A 20,262-nucleotide genomic window follows, 5' to 3' on the forward strand; every position below is an offset into this window, starting at 1 on the left:
ATAGTTTTCTGATGCAATAAGTGAAGATCACTGATACAAATCTACAACAAATCCATTTGTGGAGGCAGGAGTATTCATGTTCTTTACTTTTCACTGTAAAAATACTCACCACAACTATAAATCCTTTAAAATAGGATTTAAGTAAGTCTTATCAACAGAATATACTTTATTTATAAAAAATGTAAGTGCAGTGCAGAAAACTTTTCACAATTATATACTATTAGATCATTACTGCTGGTTCATTAAAGTGTACTTAGCATGTTTTTGCAGTGGAGCTAATTTGGCAATACTTTATTTTACTTGTTAATTCCAGAAAAATAAATAATATTGAATTCACTCTGTACCAGTCGGAAAATGATCACAGTGTCTAGTTGGTATACATCAACTGTTCATGGAGATTCTTCAGCAAATTACTGACTCTATGAACCCAACCTGACTAATAAACAATATCTAAGATATTCAATTGAAATTCCAGGAAATAATTCATTTTGGTCATTTTACACTGTTGATTAAATCTAAAACTAAACATTATTTTTCCTTTAAGAGTTTGTTTTGAAAAGTCTTAACAACTTCAGCTGTAGTTCCCTCTGATGTCTACTTAATGTATTTAGTTATACTTCACAGCTGAAATACATGTATATCAATAGATTGGATTTAACAAGTAAAAACCACAAAGGTGAATAAGTCCTCCGACAGCACAACTCCACCTCCATCATAAATCCTCTCCCCTGCCCTGGTGCTCGGAGGAAGGTCCTGAGCTGCTCTATCAAAACACAATCAGGATGTTTAATTATATGACCTGTGTGACGGAACGCCTTTGGGGATCCCTGCATATCTCTCGCACACACATATACATCCACAAAGATGAAAGCATTATGAATGACTGTGTCTCAGAGCCCCCTGACCTGCACAAGAGAGAGACGTGAGGAGGAGGGGGAGAAAAACAGGAAGGACACACGGATCAATTTGCAGCCATAACTGAGGATGTAGCCGCGTCGTCTTCCGGAATATAGACATACAGAGTGGAAATATCATTTCGCCTCCAAATGATCCCGACAGCCTGACTCACGGCCTCAGGAATTACTCCTCAGACCCTTGTTATCTGTATTTTAACAATGGGGATTGTTTTTAGCTGTGGCTAACTGTGTTTGTGTGAGTGAGGGTTATAAATGATCAAACACATTGCTCTTTTTGAAATCCAATGCCATTCAGATTAACTGTAAACCACTACCAAGACACTCAATAAAAGAGGTGGAGGAAAAGTGGAGCTGGAGCCAAAATCTGAGCAGAGTAATTGTTTTGAATAAATCATGAACGCACGTTTCAGCAGAAATGGTTGTCCCCTTTGATCGCTCTCTCTCCCTCCCCGCATCCATCACTCCCTCCATCCCTGCACTGGGCTGTTGCCATAGAGACGGGTTGCCAGGTCTCAGACAACGAGGCTGAATGGGTTAATGAGGAGGCGGAGCATTTGCAGCTCTCCAGATGGTAGTGAGCCCTCCTTCACCACAGGTCTCCAGGGACCTCCTCTCAAAGAGAAAGCCTCTCCTGTTTACTATTCACCGCCTCACCCGTTCATCCACGAGCTGCATTTGTCCCCCTATTGTCAACAGTGTGGGATTATGGGAAGGGTGAGGAAAAGCTGGATCCTACTCTTCAGCTCTGCTCGACTGAGAAAAGCTAACTGGAGATGTTTTTCCTAACCACTAATCTGATTAAAGGAGGGACGTGACACCCTTTGCGACCCTTACGGCCTTCATCCATACGTAAAAAAAAAACAATAAAAGTGTCGGATCTGACAGCAACTTTTCTCTTATACCAGCTCAAACCTCATTTCTGCCTCCTTTTGTTGTCCTCTGAAAACAGTGTGAATATGTTATGTACTGTATGTGAAAGCAGGAAGCCATCTTGCATTGTTTTTTGGAAGAGCTGAAGAACTGAGTCAGCAGCACCCCCAAGTGTCTGCCTGCATACAAGACATGTTTATTGTCGCAGTCTGCAGCATAAGAGTCAGTGAACACAACATATATTCCACTAACAACAATCTCTGAAAGCGTTAACTATAGAAAAAAATAGCAGCTAAGACGCAATAATGTAATAACTGTGCAGTATTACAGATCGTTTATTTTAAGCAGATTTAACCATATGAATTCATCATTTATACAGATTTGCAATAAACTCCAAATGTGAACTATGTACTAATATATTCTCTAAACTGAGTATTTTCAATAATCTTAATGTAGGCTGGTACATTATTATCAGGTCTCATGCTTATATGAACATGTTTTGCTTCAACTAAGGAAAAACATATCTTCAAACTGTTAAGATATCCATTAAATATATTTCTAGTTTTGACGTCTCTGTTGACAACCACTTTATCATTTAAATGTCTCTAACTTGGTAAAATGTAAATATCATCTATAAATAGTTTGAATGTGCAAAGAGGCCAGTGTTTGTGAAGAGCTAAAGTGCCAATGATGCAACAGTGAAACCTATTGGCAGCTACATTGTAATAACTAATTCATCTGCTGCAGCAAACATGTTTATAATTCTGTGGCTTTGGTGGCGCTGCACCACTAAGTGTTGAAGATCAGGTAGGTGAAGTTCTCTTGCTTGGGTTTGACGCTGAAATTGTAGTGTCTAATGCGGTTCCTTTGGTAATAGAAGAGGCAGACGAAGCCAACGATGAAGAAGAGCGACAGGCCGATTCCAAGACAGGAGAAGCCAACGACATGAAGAGTGTTTAAGTCGTGGTCAAGAGACTCTGCAAGAATATATGCATCATGTAAAAATCAATAAAAAAGAAAAGGAAAACGAGAGAAAATCAACTACAAACGACAAAATGACGTGATCTTACAAATGTTGTGACTTTTATAAGTACGTGATCTTATCACAAACTCTTCCATTCAGCACACTTTCCAAAAAAAACAACTGAAATTTTCAATTCAGCTACACATGAGTCTATCCTGAAATAAATTCACTTCAAATGATAATAACTCAAATATATTTTATGAAGTTCAGGCTTTTTGAAATGTCTGATTTCCATAAAACTACTTGAACTTTCCTCTCCACCAAACGGATGATAAAGACAATAGCAGTTCTTCCTTCATTCAACAGCAAGTTGGCTTATTCAAATTGAGACTATCAAGTTTATAATGGGGATTGAAAATTTTAAGAGCATTTTCTACTCTATGGGCCAGCTGATCATCAGCAATAGAGTAGAAGTGTCATTCTTGCTTCACTCGAATTGAAGCACAGAAGAGGAATACAGCAAAAAAAAAAAAATTCACACACACATCACACTAGAGTCAAATGTTTTAAAGTCAATACTAATTCTGTATAAAATGACTCACCTTCATCTGACTTGACTATAGGCCCCAAAGAACCAAAACCTCTTCCAATTAAATTTGAAGACCGAGCCGTTCTTTGTAGACAATCCTGAGAGAAATCATGAGAATATCAAAGAAAAGCAGATCTTTGAATGTTCCAACATCTAGTTGATTTATTGTGAGTCGAAGGGGTCAGTTGTTTTCTGACTCAAGGCTGTGAGGCTATATTTGCGGAGTAGAAAGCACTCACAGGCACGCAGGTGTCCGATCCAATCTGCAGGCAGATCTGAACCTGGCAGTGCAGGTAGATCAACTTCAGGTTGACGAAGGAGAATATCTGGACGGATACACGGGATGTGCTGGAGTTCCCGTTCATCAACACCTTGGTGTATGTGTTCAGGGAGCAGCTGTGGAAACACACGGGACACTGGAAACTGAAACTGCATCTGATTATCAGTTGTGTCGGAACTGTTGATTTTAAACTAGATTATGAAATCCACATTTTAACAAATATATAACTGTCTGAATAAACTGCTGTGACTTAAATTGATGGTTACATCATTGACTAATTTACTGTTGATTCATTGTTGTCCCTGTGTTTTTCTGGACATATTGCACTGGAAAGACTTTACTTTGAATTCTGGAGCCTCGAGCATTGAATCATCATTGGTTCACAGTTGTTCCTTTTCAGCGAGCACGAATCAGTTTCTAATTATATTCAGAGGTGACATCATCACCATATCCTCTCTCCTACAGTGTAGTTGGAGTACAAGCTGGTTCAAATTAAACAAAAATAATTGTAATGTAAAATGGCATCATAACATTTTTGGTCATAAAAAACATCAATATAATACAATACAATACAGCAAATAGGAAGCTACAACTACTTGATAGCTTACTTGACTTAGCAAAAAGACTTTGGGGGGGGAAACAACTGCTTCCAGGAACATAATCCAAACACAAGCACCTCTAAAGCTCATTGATTCATATACTTGCATTTTATTTTAGATTACTTCGATGGAATTACGCAGAAATGTCAAAAAACAAAAACACATTGTGGTTTCATGGCAGTTTTGTGCTAGGTTACATCTTGCCTCGGCAGGGTGACTTCACGTCTCTATTTTAAGATCTACAAAAGCTACAGACATGCTAACAATAGTTGTTGTTGTTTTAAATTCCCTTGTTATGCCTTGCTTATGATGACAGCATGGTTATCTTGTCTTTTTCACATATCACAGTATTTATCCTGTTATCTTGCAATAACAGGATAAATATATCATCTCATGATAACAAAATAAAATAACTAAACAAAAAATATATTTAAAAACATAAAAGAACTCGTAATCTTAAAAAAAATAATTACAAAAATAATCTCAGTTACCTAATATATTGAATTTTAAAAAAAAAATAAAAAAAATAAAAAAAATGTTAGAAGTCTGCCAGCACCCTATATGCCCATCATGTGACTCCATTATGGATCCTGATCCCTTGGCTGATATAATCTGAAGTAACAGTAATGGTAGTGGTCATAGTATTACTAAAAGAGAGTATCATCTGTAATTCAGGTGAGAGAAAGGGTAACCGTAGCTGTACCTGTTCTCCAGGAAGGTGTAGCTGTAGGTGTCCTCAGGGTTTAAGGTGGGAGTGCCCCAGCACTTGTTGATGACCAGTTTAATCTGCTCTGAGGAGGTGTTCAGGCTGACCTCCACCACCACAGCCTGGTTGGAGGACAGGCTGTAGTTGTGAGGCAGAGGCATTATACCATTCATCAGCTGCAATGTCACCCTGAACGACCCTGAGCCCACGATGACATCTTTGATCATGTCATACCTAAGATGGATGAGGAAAAAAAAGGCATACAGCCGTAAATACACTGCAACAAAAGAATTGAATGAAACCAGATTCAGGAGCACTCTTGCTATGTTCCTATGCTGGATAAGTGCTGCTGGGTATTTTTCTGTATTTTTCAGCTAACAGCTATTTTGAAAAATGCTTAAGCATACTGAGTAATCATGACACCAAGCGAAACATACCCCATTAAGCCAAAGTCTGCAGAGATAAGCATGCTCTTCATGTAGGTACACATGATGGGAACTTCCAGCAGGATTCTGGGCACCTCCTCAGCTCTGCTTGGTGAGTACAGATCCATGGTGTTAAACAAGGTCACAGTGGCTGTGTAGTAGGTTTCATTCTGAAACACCAGATGTCAAAAGCAATTAAGGCTCTTTACAGAGTTAATGCACGTCAGTTTTGGACACAAAATGTTTTCATGCATAGCATCAATGAAACATGCAAGAGCACTGGGAAATACAAACATTTCCCAAATGCTTTTTCTGAAGAGAAAAGACACCTACATGTACAAGACTAGTGGCACATTCATTCCACGCCACGGTCAGCTGGACATGTGTGGCATTGCCTCCGTTGACGCTACATCCCAGCAAGCCCAGGTACAAAGCGCTCTCGTGGATCTTGGCGTTGAGAAGAAAATCTTTGGCAACAGTCACAGTGATGGCACCAACTCTGCACTGGACTGAGAGGGCCCCGAGCATGGAGCCATTGGTGGTTGTCGGCATGGAAGTGGTTGGTGGAGAAGTAGTGGGTGTTGAAGAAGTTGTTGTGGTTGTCAGGGAAGTATTTGTGGTGCTTGTTGTTGGGGCAGAACTAGTTTGAGTATTACTGGTGATTATTGTTGGGGTAGTAATGGTTGTGGTTGTAATATTTGCATTTGTTGTCAACGCAGGATCGGTTGTTGTAGTAGTAGAGGTGGTGGTTATTGGGGTAGTAGTGGTGGTCGGTGGGGCAGTAGCCATTGTAGTGGGGGTTGTTGGGGTAGCAGTAGTGGTTGTCTGGGTGGTGGTGGTTGTTGGGATGGTGGTGGTTGTTGGCGGGGTAGCAGTAGTGGTTGTCAGTGTGGTGGTGGTTGTTGGGGTAGCAGTAGTGGTTGTCAGCGTGGTGGTGGTTGTTGGGGTAGCAGTAGTGGTTGTCGGGGTGGTGGTGGTGGTGGTTGTTGGGGTAGCAGTAGTGGTTGTCGGGGTGGTGCTGGTTGTTGGTGTGGTGGTGCTGGTTGTTGGGGTAGCAGTAGTGGTTGTCGGGGTGGTGGTGGTGGTTGTTGGCGGGGTAGCAGTAGTGGTTGTCGGGCTGGTGGTGGTTGTTGGGGTAGCAGTAGTGGTTGTTGTCGGGGTAGTAATGGTTGTGGAAGCTTGAGCAATGCTTGAGACTGTTCTGGGAAGCATTCCACTTGATATGAGTGTATTTATCCCTGGAGAGGTAGTTACCGTGGTTACAGCTGGATCACTGCTTGAGGGTGTTATTTGAGGGACAGTCAGTGTTGTTGTTTCCATGGTAACAGCTGCTGAACAAGACAAGACACTGGTTACCAAATGAATAGATATTCTGTTATAGTGAATATAAATAATCTTTGTAAAATTACCTTGACAGGCTCGTCCGGGCCTTTCTGGGTCATTGTCTATAAATCCAACCAGACAGACACAAGTGTAGGAGGCCCAGGTGTTTGTACATGTAGCCCACTGGGAACAGTCATTTTCCCCTGGCGCACATTCATTAAAATCTATAAAATAGATATTATGCAGTAAGTCAGGTTTTTATCTTGTTGGATATTGTTCTATAGATTCTACATTATAATCAGACATGATTATAATCATTACATTTAGTTTAGACGACGCTTTGAATTTTGCAAACCCTGCTTTGGGACAGAAAAAACTTTATTGCTTTGAGGCATGAAAAAGAGAGAAACTGTTGTTCTTCAAGCACGAAGAGGCGTGAAACTCAATACTTTTCTACTATTTCCCATGAAAAAGTTTCCTTCTTTTTTCCTTTTAGTATTTTCATGCACTTTTTCTGTTTAAATACAACTGTGCTAACTAATGGCTTGTCTTTGAATTATCTTCATTCATGACGTACCAAACAGATACAGTTGCCACACTTTGCCTTTTGAAAAGACCAAGAAAAAACATTTGTAGTCTGTATTTTCCAACATGTCTGCATTATTGTGGTTATATATTGTGATTCACTACTATAAAGTTTGGGGGCTTAAAAGAGATACACTAAAAATGGTTAAACTTTAAGCAGCAGTGAGCTGACATATTTTGTCATTTAGGCCAAGGTGTGAGTCCAAAATTGCTAGATCCTACAATTCCCAAAATGCAACTCAATAGTGCAACTTCATACTGTCCTGTCATATTGAAGGGAAGGTACAGCTGAATCCAGATGATGTCTGTGAGTGCTGATAGACGTCCAAACCTAGAAGTCATCCAGTGGACTTTTTGCAGACTTCCAGAGAGTCTGCTTGGGGTGAACCCTTGACCAGACTTCAGACTGATTTAATTATGTTCAATTCATTGCAATATGGACATGACATTGTAGAGTTTTTCTTTTATTTAACATAACAATTTTCCTTTATTTAAAATGGCCTATAGCGGTAATCAAAATGTAATTTATTTTTGTAGTCTTGTCTATCAAAGGCTTATAGCCTTGCAGTCTCCTGCCCTCTTTACATGACAGTGAACATGTTACAGTGCGTACGACTAAAGTCCACCAGAGCTCAGTCCGCAACTCCAAAGGGTAAACATTTAGATTCAGCCACCAATGGATAAGACTTCCATGTTTATAACTTGCAAGCGTTCACATCACCAGACGACTAAAGATGGCAGCTGTCTGTGTTCCTGTGCTGCTGCTTCTCACTAATCACTGGACATGTCATCTGCCTTAATCAACAGAGACTAACCAGACAGAACAGACACCAACATTAGGTCCATTTCTTCAAAGAATGTCATCCTACCTTGTGAGCAAACTTTGCTAAACAGGAGTCTATATGAGTCATTGTATGTTGACATGAATGCTGGTGATAAATGATAATTAGGGCCACTGTAATATGATGTGCTGTCCACAATTTAAAATCTCCAAGCCAAACCTTCCCCCGGTTCCACAGAAGACATTTTACAACTGTTTTCACGAGCGGAATAGTCCGAACTGTAAGCAACTAACCTAAACTGATTTAAAGTGTAGCATAGAAAGAGTCATACCATTAATGCTTGTGTTGTTTTCATCCACAGTGTATTTGGAGCTGTTGATCAGGGAGTGCAGCAATGCTATAGACACATTACTTATATCTTGGCTTTGACTGGGGATGAAGATTATGGTGAAATTGACCACCACGCTGCCGAGGGAGAAGCTTCTGATCTCGATCCTCACCTGGTCCGAATTCACCAAGTATTTCATCTCTGGAGAGAGAGACTGATAGATCTTTTGGTGACAGGAAACAGGTCTACTGTCAGAAGTGTGAGGAATTTTGAGGATTTTTTTTTTTTAAACAGATTATATTCAGTCAGTGGATAATCCTCGTAACGCACCCACCTCCTCTACAATGCTCTCCGTGAGGTTTTTGTAGGCCCGGCTGCTAGTGTTCTGGAGGTCATCAGTGAACTCGATGTTAGTAAGTCGTGCCGTGGCGTCAAGACTCTGAGCATCTGCAAAGAAAAGGCTTATTTCAATAACCACATTCTCCATAATGAAATGTCAGCCCTCGGACCAACCCGAGGCCTAGTGCTTTAAAACGCAGTCTTTTCTTCATCGCACATTCATTATTAAGGAGAATTTGATTGCTTTTACTTATTACTTGATGGTAATCAATGGTTGCATTTTATTTTTCTTATTTTTTCTCTTGTGGCTCAGGCAAAACACATTTCCTTTGTTGTTGTCCCATTTCTAAGAAAAAAACAGACCAGAGCTACTTCCACATAGAGGAAATAAGATCTACAACTCTAAATTGCCTTGTAGTCAACTTACATCAATCGAGAATTTTCAGTCTCATATGCACATTTTAGCAACATCAACAATTTAACAGTTTGGGGTTTGATATGACCTGTCCTACTATCCAAATATGATATATAACAGCTACACAAATCACAATGGATAAAAGTAATAATTTACTGTAAATTTGATAGCCGTTATGATGCTTCTGTATATGTTAAATAAAAAATGATCCACATTTCAAAATCATTGCAAAAACTCAGTTCTTACCAGTTTTGACTGACACACGAAGGGCGACGCCTTGGCTCCCACAGGCACGAGGTGTGATGGTAACACTGTAGATCACCCCAGGCAGCAGTCCCGTCACCTCAATCAAGGTCTGATTGGTATCCCAAGAATTATTGACCTCTGACCCTTTGCTTAGAAAAACCTGGTAAGTCTGGTTTGTCTGAAAGTGGCCGGACCAGTAGACTGAGAAGGAGGTTCCAGTGACGTTGGTGGACTGTAAACTGCTGATGCTGGGAGGAGCTGGAAAATGGGACAGATGAGGATTATTGTTCATAAATTGTAGTGAAAGAAATATTTTGATGTTCATTGGGAAATACGGTTCTTTGCTTGGTTGCCAAAGGTTACATGAAAAGTCTGATACCACTGTACTATTATGACTGGAAACAGAGGCAAACAGCCTGTCCAAAAGTATTAAATTCCAGCTGAGAACAACTGTTGTTTTGTCCTAGCTTTCTGCCTCATTCACTGCTTAAGAGGCAGTCCAGAGAAAAGCTCAGGGAAACAGCTGTATGCTCCCCTATAACGGAGGTGGGCAAGTTAAGCACATGTACGTGTGAAACCAGTCTTCATCCTTGAGTAGTTTTTATTTGAACGCTCAGCTCCACTTTGTGTCGATGGCTGAAGTTTGTTTCTGAGTGTGAAATCACTGTCTCCCCGAGTGGCTGCTGGGGGAGATAAACACCCACTAGATTTCATTTTTTTAAAGCCACCTCCCTCCAGCCTCAGGGAGCAGTAATGAGCCCACCGTGGTTTGGCTTACAATAGACCTTTATCACAGAAGACATTTTGAGTTTTTATAGTGGGGAAAGCCTGGGTGGAATTAAAACAATGGTGCTGTGAAAGCAACTCCACTGTCATTGAGGAGGTGAAAGCAATTTATTGACAAGTGACATAAAGGTGAGATTTATGTTTCATCAGAAGTTGTTTCGAACTGGATTTTTAAGGTTTACAAAAGAAAAGACTTGAAAGATGAGAGGTTACTGCTTGATTACATAAATGTAGGCCCCTGTATTTGGGTCTACTTTAATCTCCCACTAGCTCCATTATTGAGCAGCTGCTTCCATAACTTTTCTGTGGAACTCTTTGTGACTTTGTCTCCCATGCAGTGCAGTGCGGGATTTATATTTAGCTTACAGGTGTGACAATCTTCACGATATCTATTCTGCTGGAGACATCAGCCGAAGAAATAATTCAACGCAAAATATAGTCATGTGTTTTTTGTTCAATTAAAGGTTGAGTGTGTAGGTTCAGTGGGCTCTATGGATGAAAATGATTATTATTTTTATCATTCTATAATAACCTAAAACTAAGAATTGTCATGTTTTCGTGACATTAGAATGAGCCCTTCATATGAACATAGGGAGCGGGTCGTCGTCCACACAGCTTGTCATGTCTCGCCGGCATGTCTCTACAGTAGTCTAGAAGAGACTAAACAAACACGTTCTCTGTAGAGGGGCTTTTGTGCTTTTTGCAAGTTTCATGGCCACCATAGATTCACCTACGCACTTGGAAAACTTGGAGGGTGAGGAGAGGGGTGTTCTGCAATCTGCAATCTCAATACTAGATGCCACTGAATCTTACACACTGCTCCTTTAAATGCTTTTGAGAAAACGTAATACTCCCTCGCAAAAAATACGTCTTTATTTGGATACAACAAGGACTACTTTGGCTTGTAAATCAAGATGCATGATTCTAAGCAGCGTTGAGAAACAAATAAATAATATCTTACAACATGTGGTTGTCAGCAGAGGTGAGTCCACAGTTGAGCTCAGGCTGGTATGAGGTGTAAAGCTTGTCCACGGTAGAGCATGTGATGAATTATAAAGGACGGAGCTGCTGGAGCTGGTCGTGCTAGTCTCAGAGGAGTTGAAGATACCCGCGCTGCTGTTGCCTGGAGAGTCCTGCGTGGTGCTGGGAGCAGGGCTGAGGGTTGTGTTCGTCACCGGGTGCTCCGTGGTGGTCGACACCCTGTCGTCAGCTGGGAACAAACAATACACGCTGATGTGAAATATTGATGTGTCCTGATGTGTGGGTCAAGCCCGTTACTCTATTTTGTTTACCAGGTGACTGTCAGCACAGATTAAGTAGAAATAAAGCCTGCTTGTGTACGTAGGATGATATCACAGTGGTGAAATATGAGAAATCTGGAGACCTCGCCAAGCCTCTCATGCAAGGTTTGCTGCGATGACTGAAACTTTGCCTTTAAAACTAACCACAGTTTCCTGGTTCGGGCTGTCCTGCAGCCTCCTACTGTAAATTTGCTTCATTTTAACATCGTGGTTTGTTCCCTACAGCTTCCTTTGTGCCAAAGACAAGGCTTCCATAACCTTGTTGTTCTTGCCTTACCAGAAGATTTAACTGTTTCTTGTTAATGTTTTGTTTTTTCACACAGTTGTTGGTGTGTAGGTGATGAGTTTTCCCCCACTGTCTTTTAAGACACGTTTCCTTTCATGAAATTTCACCTTTTGGCAAAAGGGTGAGAACCTAAGGGCCTTTTCTGCTGATGAGACCTGGATAAGACACAAGACCACAAAATCATAATTTAAAGAAACCTGCTCCACCTCACATGTTGCGCTCAGCTCTGATTTTCAATGTCAGCTGTTTGAAATTCCTGCATCATTTCAGGTCCTTTAACATGTTTGAAGGAATCACAAAAAAAAACAAACAGACATGTAATCAAACCATCATTTAGAATAATAGGATTTTTCACATTTATTTATGACAATATATAAAGAAAACTGATGTTTTCATACAAATGTGCGTGCATTGACTTTCTTTAACCCCAAAGAAAAGCTCATTGATGAAACTTGCTCTGTTTGCTAATCTTTCTCTTTCAATCAGTTTTTTTGACTTTCCTGCATATGATGCAGGAAAGCACCTCTGTTATGTCCAGTCTCTTCTAAAGGGACTGGACCTCTGTTATCCTGCTCCCAACAGTATTTTTCAGTACATAGAGTCATGGAAATTATTGAAGTGTGTCTTGTCATCACGTCATGATCTAAAGAGCTCTCCAAGGCCTTCAGAAAAACGGTTGTAGATGTATATGAATCCAGCAAGGGATTTAAAAAGATCTCCAAGTTATTTTGCGTAAATCACATAACTGTAACGAAAATCATCGACAAGCAGTGTGGTTTCAAACGACTGCCAGTTTGTCCAGGAATATCTGCTCCTGAAAATTAAGCCCAAGAGCAGCCCACTTGATGCTAAAAGAAATTCATCACAGGATCTGCAAGTAACTCTTGCAACTGTTGGTGTCAAAGTGCTGCTTTTTTAATCAGAAACAGACTGTGCATATTTGACCTGCGTGGTAAGTGTGCCAGGAAAAAGCCTTTGCTGCCCAAAAAGAACATTACAGTTTACTAGTGAATATTCAGTTAAAGGCCATCCTTAAATGTTATGGTTTGGGCCATTGACACTGGCTGACCACCATTTTTCCTGGACAATACCTTTACAATCAAGATTCCACAGCATCACATATGTGTATTGGGTTGACTGAAAAACTGGGTCCTTGTTAGATCCTAGGCCGGTCGTCATGCGAGGCCCGTTAGCCACAAGTCATTTAGTTTTCACTTATTCCACACTGCACATAAGCCTATTTTATGCAGGCTTTCTTTCTTTATGTGGGTGAGTGGTGGATCTACACCGATAGCCGTAACCTGACTGCACCACAGGCCTGTCAAACACGCCCCCAAAAACAAGTCTTTTTGAAGTTTATTTTATAATTATTAACGGGATTATTTTCAGATGGACCTCCAGAAAAGTAATCTGGAGGAGAGAATTTAGCAAATGACATACAGGGAATTGTGGAAATTTTTTATTGACATTGAATTTAATGAGAGAAGTTGAATGGATATCAATGTAAACCAGCGCTTTTTGGAGCCAACCTCTAGTGGGACTTGGTTTTGTTGCAGTTTAAGGCACTTCCGCACCGCTGGAAGCTACGTCCACTTTTATATACAGTGAGTGGATAAATTATTGTAAAAGCTAATTTTCCTTGTGATTGTGTTCAAGTATACCACTTTTACGTGTAGGCACTGATTGAAAGATAATCAAATGTTTTTTTTAATCTAAATATGTAAAAAAAAAACATACAACTGCTAAATAATATATGTTTGGACCCCCACACACACACACACACACACACACACACACACACACACACACACACACACACACACACACACACAGTCTAACCTGTACAGCGGGTTCCAGGGTTGCTGGGGTTAACATCAATAAATCCTTGGTGGCAGACACACTGATAGGAGCCCACTGTGTTGTTACAGTCTGCCTGAAGGGAGCACTGACGAAGAGCAGGGTGAACACACTCATTTACATCTGCAATTAAAAATGCATGGCGTTAGACAGGAACACACGTCTGTGTATGTTATTTAAGTAGTTTTAATAATTAGAAAATGTAAGGTGAACATTAAAAATAACATTTAAAGGATTACTAAACTGTATAATTCACTGGTAGAGACATTTAGAAAGGAAAGAAAACTGTTACTTAAAATACACTTGACATCAGCCTTGATTCATATCTTCCTTGTATTCTTAATTTAAGGGCTGAGCAGTTCAGATGTACAGTGGGTACGGAAAGTATTCAGACCCCTTTAAATTTTTCACTCTTTGTTTCATTGCAGCCATTTGCTAAAATCAAAAAAGTTCATTTTATTTCTCATTAATGTACACTCAGCACCCCATCTTGACAGAAAAAAACAAATGTAGAAATTTGTGCAAATTTATTAAAAAAGAAAAACTGAAATATCACATGGTCATAAGTATTCAGACCCTTTGCTGTGACACTCATATTTAACTCACATGCTGTCCATTTCTTCTGATCCTCCTTGAGATGGTTCTACTCCTTCATTGGAGTCCAACTGTGTTTAATTAAACTGATTGGACTTGATTAGGAAAGGCACACACCTGTCTATATAAGACCTTACAGCTCACAGTGCATGTCAGAGCAAATGTGAATCATGAGGTCGAAGGAACTGTCCAAGGAGCTCAGAGACAGAATTGTGGCAAGGCACAGATCTGGCCAAGGTTACAAAATAATTTCTGCAGCACTCAAGGTTCCTAAGAGCACAGTGGCCTCCATAATCCTTAAATGGAAGAAGTTTGGGACGACCAGAACTCTTCCTAGACCTGGCCGTCCAGCCAAACTGAGCAATCGTGGGAGAAGAGCCTTGGTGAGAGAGGTAAAGAAGAACCCAAAGATCACTGTGGCTGAGCTCCAGAGATGCAGTAGGGAGATGGGAGAAAGCTCCACAAAGTCAACTATCACTGCAGCCCTCCACCAGTCGGGGCTTTATGGCCGAGTGGCCCGACGGAAGCCTCTCCTCAGTGCAAGACATATGAAAGCCTGCATAGAGTTTGCCAAAAAACACATGAAGGACTCCCAGACTATGAGAAATAAGATTCTCTGGTCTGATGAGACCAAGATTGAACTTGTTGGCGTTAATTCTAAGCGGTATGTGTGGAGAAAACCAGGCACTGCTCATCACCTGCCCAATACAATCCCAACAGTGAAACATGGTGGTGGCAGCATCATGCTATGGGGGTGTTTTTCAGCTGCAGGGACAGGACGACCGGTTGCAATTGAAGGAAAGATGAATGCGGCCAAGTACAGAGATATCCTGGAAGAAAACCTCTTCCAGAGTGCTCTGGACCTCAGACTGGGCCGAAGGTTCACCTTCCAACAAGACAATGACCCTAAGCACACAGCTAAAATAACAAAGGAGTGGCTTCAGAACAACTCTGTGACCATTCTTGACTGGCCCAGCCAGAGCCCTGACCTAAACCCAATTGAGCATCTCTGGAGAGACCTGAAAATGGCTGTCCACCAACGTTCACCATCCAACCTGACGGAACTGGAGAGGATCTGCAAGGAAGAATGGCAGAGGATCCCCAAATCCAGGTGTGAAAAGCTTGTTGCATCTTTCCCAAGAAGACTCATGGCTGTACTAGCTCAAAAGGGTGCTTCTACTCAATACTGAGCAAAGGGTCTGAATACTTATGACCATGTGATATTTCAGTTTTTCTTTTTTAATAAATTTGCACAAATTTCTACATTTCCGTTTTTTTCTGTCAAGATGGGGTGCTGAGTGTACATTAATGAGAAATAAAATGAACTTTTTTGATTTTAGCAAATGGCTGCAATGAAACAAAGAGTGAAAAATTTAAAGGGGTCTGAATACTTTCCGTACCCACTGTATCTTACAGATCAAGAGATGAAATAAAGCCTTCAGTGTAAAAAGGACATTAATTCTAAGAGAACCTATTTGAAGCCATTTTATGTGCACGATGGTGATTGTTACTGCCTTTTGTGCAACTATAACAAGTATGACTGATCTATGATTAACATCGGAGTGTGTGGGTGTGTGTTTGCGTGTTTATCTACGTGTGTGTGTGTGTGTGCAGTCGCTCTGGTGTTATTTTCCGCTATTGCAGGAAACATCCCACAGATGACTGTCACTCAAACACAAGTGGTGGGAGAAGGAAACTGTGGTGCAACTGAGTCATTTTTTCCTGAACGGCGTGTTCTTTGCCACATGAGTCATTCTCAGAGCTCTACAAGAATGTCATTTCTCTAAAGAAAAAAAGCTTCACAGACAGATCAGTGCTGCTGAACATAACAAGGGTGTCTGCTCACCTTGCACTGTCACAGATGACACCTCCTCTATGTGTTTGAGAAGAAGATGCAGCTTTGATGTGACATTGTACAGCGACAGAGTCGCGCTGCAGTCAATCAGCAGAGAGGTGGCAGTTCTATAAGGATGCACGGGCCATGAGCTGAGGTAATAGATGGGAATCTCAAACTGCAGAGCTCCAGTCACCTAATGACAGACCAAAAATATTATAATTGGTGTCGAAATTTAATACAAATTAAATATTAGCATGACATATTTTTTCTTTTCTAAATAGCATTACCAAAGAAAGTGTTTTAATACTAGTGATGATGCCTGACTAGTGTTCTTAGAAGCATAGTCTTATTGACTAGTCTTATTATTAGAAGCATAGTCTCATTGACTTATTGTCTTCATATCTGTAGAAGTTGTTTATTAGAACTTCTTTACCATTGCTTGTAGCAGTCTTGTGTGATTCAGAAGCCCTTCGTCCTCAGACATTAGTTGATGGTAATCTTCCTTCACGGTGACTGTTGCATTCCAACGGTTTCTTCCGTTCTCAGAAGAATTGGCTGAAAGTAGAGTTAAAAGGATCAGTTCACACAACTTGCAAAGAAATATATTTTCTCACTTTAGGATTTGTCGGGCTCGTCCCTAGTTCGGTTAGAACACCCAGAATTAATGAATCGTGTCGAATTCTCACAATTGGTCTGATCATAGAAACGTGCAAAAATATATGGAGAGAGGAGTTTAAATTGTGTATTAGTTTAAACTTCCAATGTAAACGAGTAAAAATTGTTACAATACCCACTAAATTTCGCATTGGAATAGTGTGTCCCAGCGAACCTGTTTTTTGAGACACTAGCTGAACCTTTATTTCCAGTTACTTAACGACCCGAGAATAGGCAGCAGCTCTGTATATAATTTTGAAATGTTTTAATTTTCATTATTACATCAGCTGAAAATAGTTCCAATAAAAATGGCACCCAGTTTACGCGTTTATAAAGTTTTGTTTCATTTTAAGTGAGAGACCAGGTACATTTTTAAACAGAAAAATAACATCCCTCTTGTTAGAAATGAAAATGTGAATTAAAAGCATTAAAACACACTTTTGTCCATTCACTCTACTCAAATGTTTTGTTGCTCCAGCCATGTTGGTCTGGTCAGGTCCGTTAACTTACGTTAGCATTTGCTGTGTAATTGAAATCACTGTTTTGTTTCTTGCTATATTTTAACATTATTCTATTATGGTCACTTGTAGTTACAGTTGTACAGCAAAAGTTTTCTAACATTAAATGAAAAGTTGAAAAAAAAAAGATCTACTAAGAAGAGCACATGACTTCAACCAACAACCCAAAGTGGCGGTAGAGTTAAATAACGGTACAATCAGGATGAAAACTAACCTGCAGGGTCAAAGCAGAGAGAGCGGCCATATCTCTGGCAGCATTTTTGCCAGCCTGGACAGCCTATGTCTAACTCACAGTCCTCAGATCTGGGACACAATCCATCTGTATTTGGACACGATCCTGGCTTGGCAGTAAACTCAGTCCTCCTGTTTCCAGCTTCATTCAAAGGAAATAACATGTTACAGGCCATATATTAGTGCAGATATATTTGTAACTGCAGTTTCTGAGGTTCCATCTGGTGTCTTGTACGCAGAACCACACACTGAAAGGTCATTCTGGTTGCCTGGCTGTCTGCAGTGTGTGGTGGTATATCATCAGATGTTACAAACACAAGGACTCTTTCGCAGTCAGATATATTTGTGCTTTTCCATCATCCTCAAACACAGAAATGAATATAGTGCAGTACACTCACACAAGGCGCAGTAACGACCAACTTGTACGTAGCCGTCGCAGCAGCCGGTCACCTGCACCTCTACTGTCTTGAACTCAGTCTGATGTATCATTCTGTAAAGTGTGACCGTACATGTCTTCCAGAGGAGCCATCCGCCACAAGTCTGAGACACAGTATAGGGGACCCTGTGCACCACGAGGAAACTTGCAGTCCTGGTTTTGTTGCAGGTGCATAGATGGTAGCCAGATAAAGACAGGCTATTTCCTGAAACAAAAGATATCTTATCTTCATCGGCAGTTCACCCCTGCTGTGTAAAAACATCAGATTTTGAAATTTTAAGCTATAGGCACAAACAGTGCTCCTTGATTGTGACTTACTCATAAATTATAATGCACGTCTATCATCCGTGACATTATATATGTTCAAAACAAACTATACCTAGCAAAGAAAGTGGTTTAAAAATAAATGCCACATTCGGTTTTGGTAAAACATTATTTTTATGTGAATCTGTCATCAGTGTGGAGGCCTACCTTCTTGCTCAGTGTTTTGTCCCACACAGAGAGGCAGCAGGGCCGCAGCCACCCAGATGGAGAGCATCCAACTCATGTTTCACAGATCAGAATCTCCACCGTATATACCACCACGTTGTAGCTGCATGTCGGACTTCGAGATGATGCTAAGGACTGTCAAGGGTGTATTCAAAGACCAAATCCTCTGTGGCACAGTCTTTCTCCACCCCTCACGGCACCATCAGTCCCTCATGGATCACAAATCCAGGAAGCCAGCAGGTAAAGTATTATGAATGTTAATATTTAGAGTAACATTTGTGAACGTACTAAGATTATGTATATTTTTTTGCGAGGATCCTGCAAAATCTAAACATCTTGATCACTAATTTTGCTATTACAGCTGTCAGCAGGACAATCAGTATATCCAAAAGAGAAAAATATTTGGTTCATATTAATTTCACAAAGACACTTATATTTTTATGTCAATAAATTGTCATTTTATTCTTTCTTTGGCTGCATCAGTTTCAGTAAACATGTTTATGATGCCAGGGAGAGATGTAAGATGGGAGGAGTCCCTAATGGCTTGGTTTCCACACAGGTAACCATGGCAGTGCTTTCTATGCTGCTGGCATTAACAGTCAACTGTGTCAGCCGTTAATGTCAAATATGGAGGAGTGAGAACTTCCCTGCCATCTTCCCACATGTCTTCATTCTCATTATATGAAAGAACAGCGGGACGGTTTGGCTGGCGAAGATAAATTCCATAAAAAGACTACGTCAAGCCTCACTTTGACATTATTGATGTGAATTCATGTGCATGTTTGATGAAAGAAATTTCTACAGGCATTCTGCGTCCTTTTAAATCTCGCCATGCACGTTTCTTAATTCATAACTCCAACTAAATGTAGTGTTTCGTACGGTGGTGTTCCTCTCTTTGTAATGAGGTGTGAAAATGGGCCCAATTAAACTTCCTGCGGTCATTAAGCAATAATCATAATGCCGGCAGGCTGATGCATATGGATGCAAAGAATTTCAGGGCTTCAGGTTGAGTGAAGTAGTAAAGTCACTCCACATTTACACCACGGCAACTGTATTTCATGATTTTGTTGAAAATAAGGCCAATGAGGAGTTGTGCAATCCCTCTTTTCACCAGAAGTGCTGCACCTGACCGAGTCATGAGATTGTTGCTAGGTACTGGAGCTGACATGACGTTTCAGGAAGAGGCCTGTAGGCCACACACACACACACACACACACACACACACACACACACACACACACACACACACACACACACACACACACACACACACACACACACACACACACACACACACACACACACATAGCGACGAGGCCCCACTGGATGTCAGTAATGACACAAGTCTACTGCTGTGCTATAGTGACGTTTTATTTTATTTTCGGTCTGGGACCTAATTAGTTTCACTGGGGTTAAGAGGGCGTGTAGTAACATGCATATTATACAAGCACAGTTAAAGACAATCGCTTCTGTTGTTTGGTGCATAACATTTAACAGTTGCACATACTATTTTTCACTTAATAAGATTAAAAGATAAAAAGGTCTTTTTATAATCAGTGGATTAATGTATTAGCAAACCAGATTACTCTTTTCCTGCATTGATGAGATTTTTTTTTTTTTTAATAGGGAGAATTGTCAGGCAATTCAAATTAACAAGTCAAAGTCTAAAGAAATGCTGCCGATGGGGCGTCAACCTGCACAAGAAAGATTCAAATTCCACCAGTCTAACCAAGAAGTCAGAGGAATTTTTTATAACTTCTGACACATGACAGCTGTTCATGGCCAACTATAAGATATTGATGGATGAAATCAAACCTGACCTTACAACATTGAAAGTCCTCCTCTTATCCCCTAATAGGGCAGGTGGGACCAATACAAATGAATATGTTGCGCTTGATGGTCCAG

At 40.5% G+C, this 20,262-nt stretch overlaps 1 protein-coding gene across 1 annotated transcript; it reads right to left on the bottom strand.

Moving 5' to 3' along the window:
- Positions 1 to 2,035: 2,035 nt before the first annotated feature.
- umodl1 (uromodulin-like 1) lies at positions 2,036 to 18,475 on the bottom strand. Its single transcript, XM_069722714.1, has 17 exons — positions 18,340 to 18,475; positions 17,831 to 18,073; positions 17,416 to 17,574; positions 16,463 to 16,584; positions 16,039 to 16,222; positions 13,581 to 13,721; positions 11,116 to 11,364; positions 9,369 to 9,626; positions 8,703 to 8,815; positions 8,372 to 8,591; positions 6,760 to 6,897; positions 5,684 to 6,678; positions 5,363 to 5,520; positions 4,923 to 5,159; positions 3,580 to 3,736; positions 3,354 to 3,438; positions 2,036 to 2,764 (listed from the first exon to the last, which is right to left on the bottom strand). Exons 1-17 carry the CDS (start codon positions 18,413 to 18,415, stop codon positions 2,577 to 2,579), a joined length of 3,723 nt encoding a protein of 1,240 aa, XP_069578815.1. The 5' UTR covers positions 18,416 to 18,475; the 3' UTR covers positions 2,036 to 2,576.
- Positions 18,476 to 20,262: the final 1,787 nt, after the last annotated feature.

This window comes from Brachyistius frenatus, unplaced genomic scaffold, assembly GCF_029030835.1.
Source record: "Brachyistius frenatus isolate BFR_SWC_R1_liver_20210118 unplaced genomic scaffold, ASM2903083v1 Contig_301, whole genome shotgun sequence".
NCBI lineage: Eukaryota > Metazoa > Chordata > Actinopteri > Embiotocidae > Brachyistius > Brachyistius frenatus.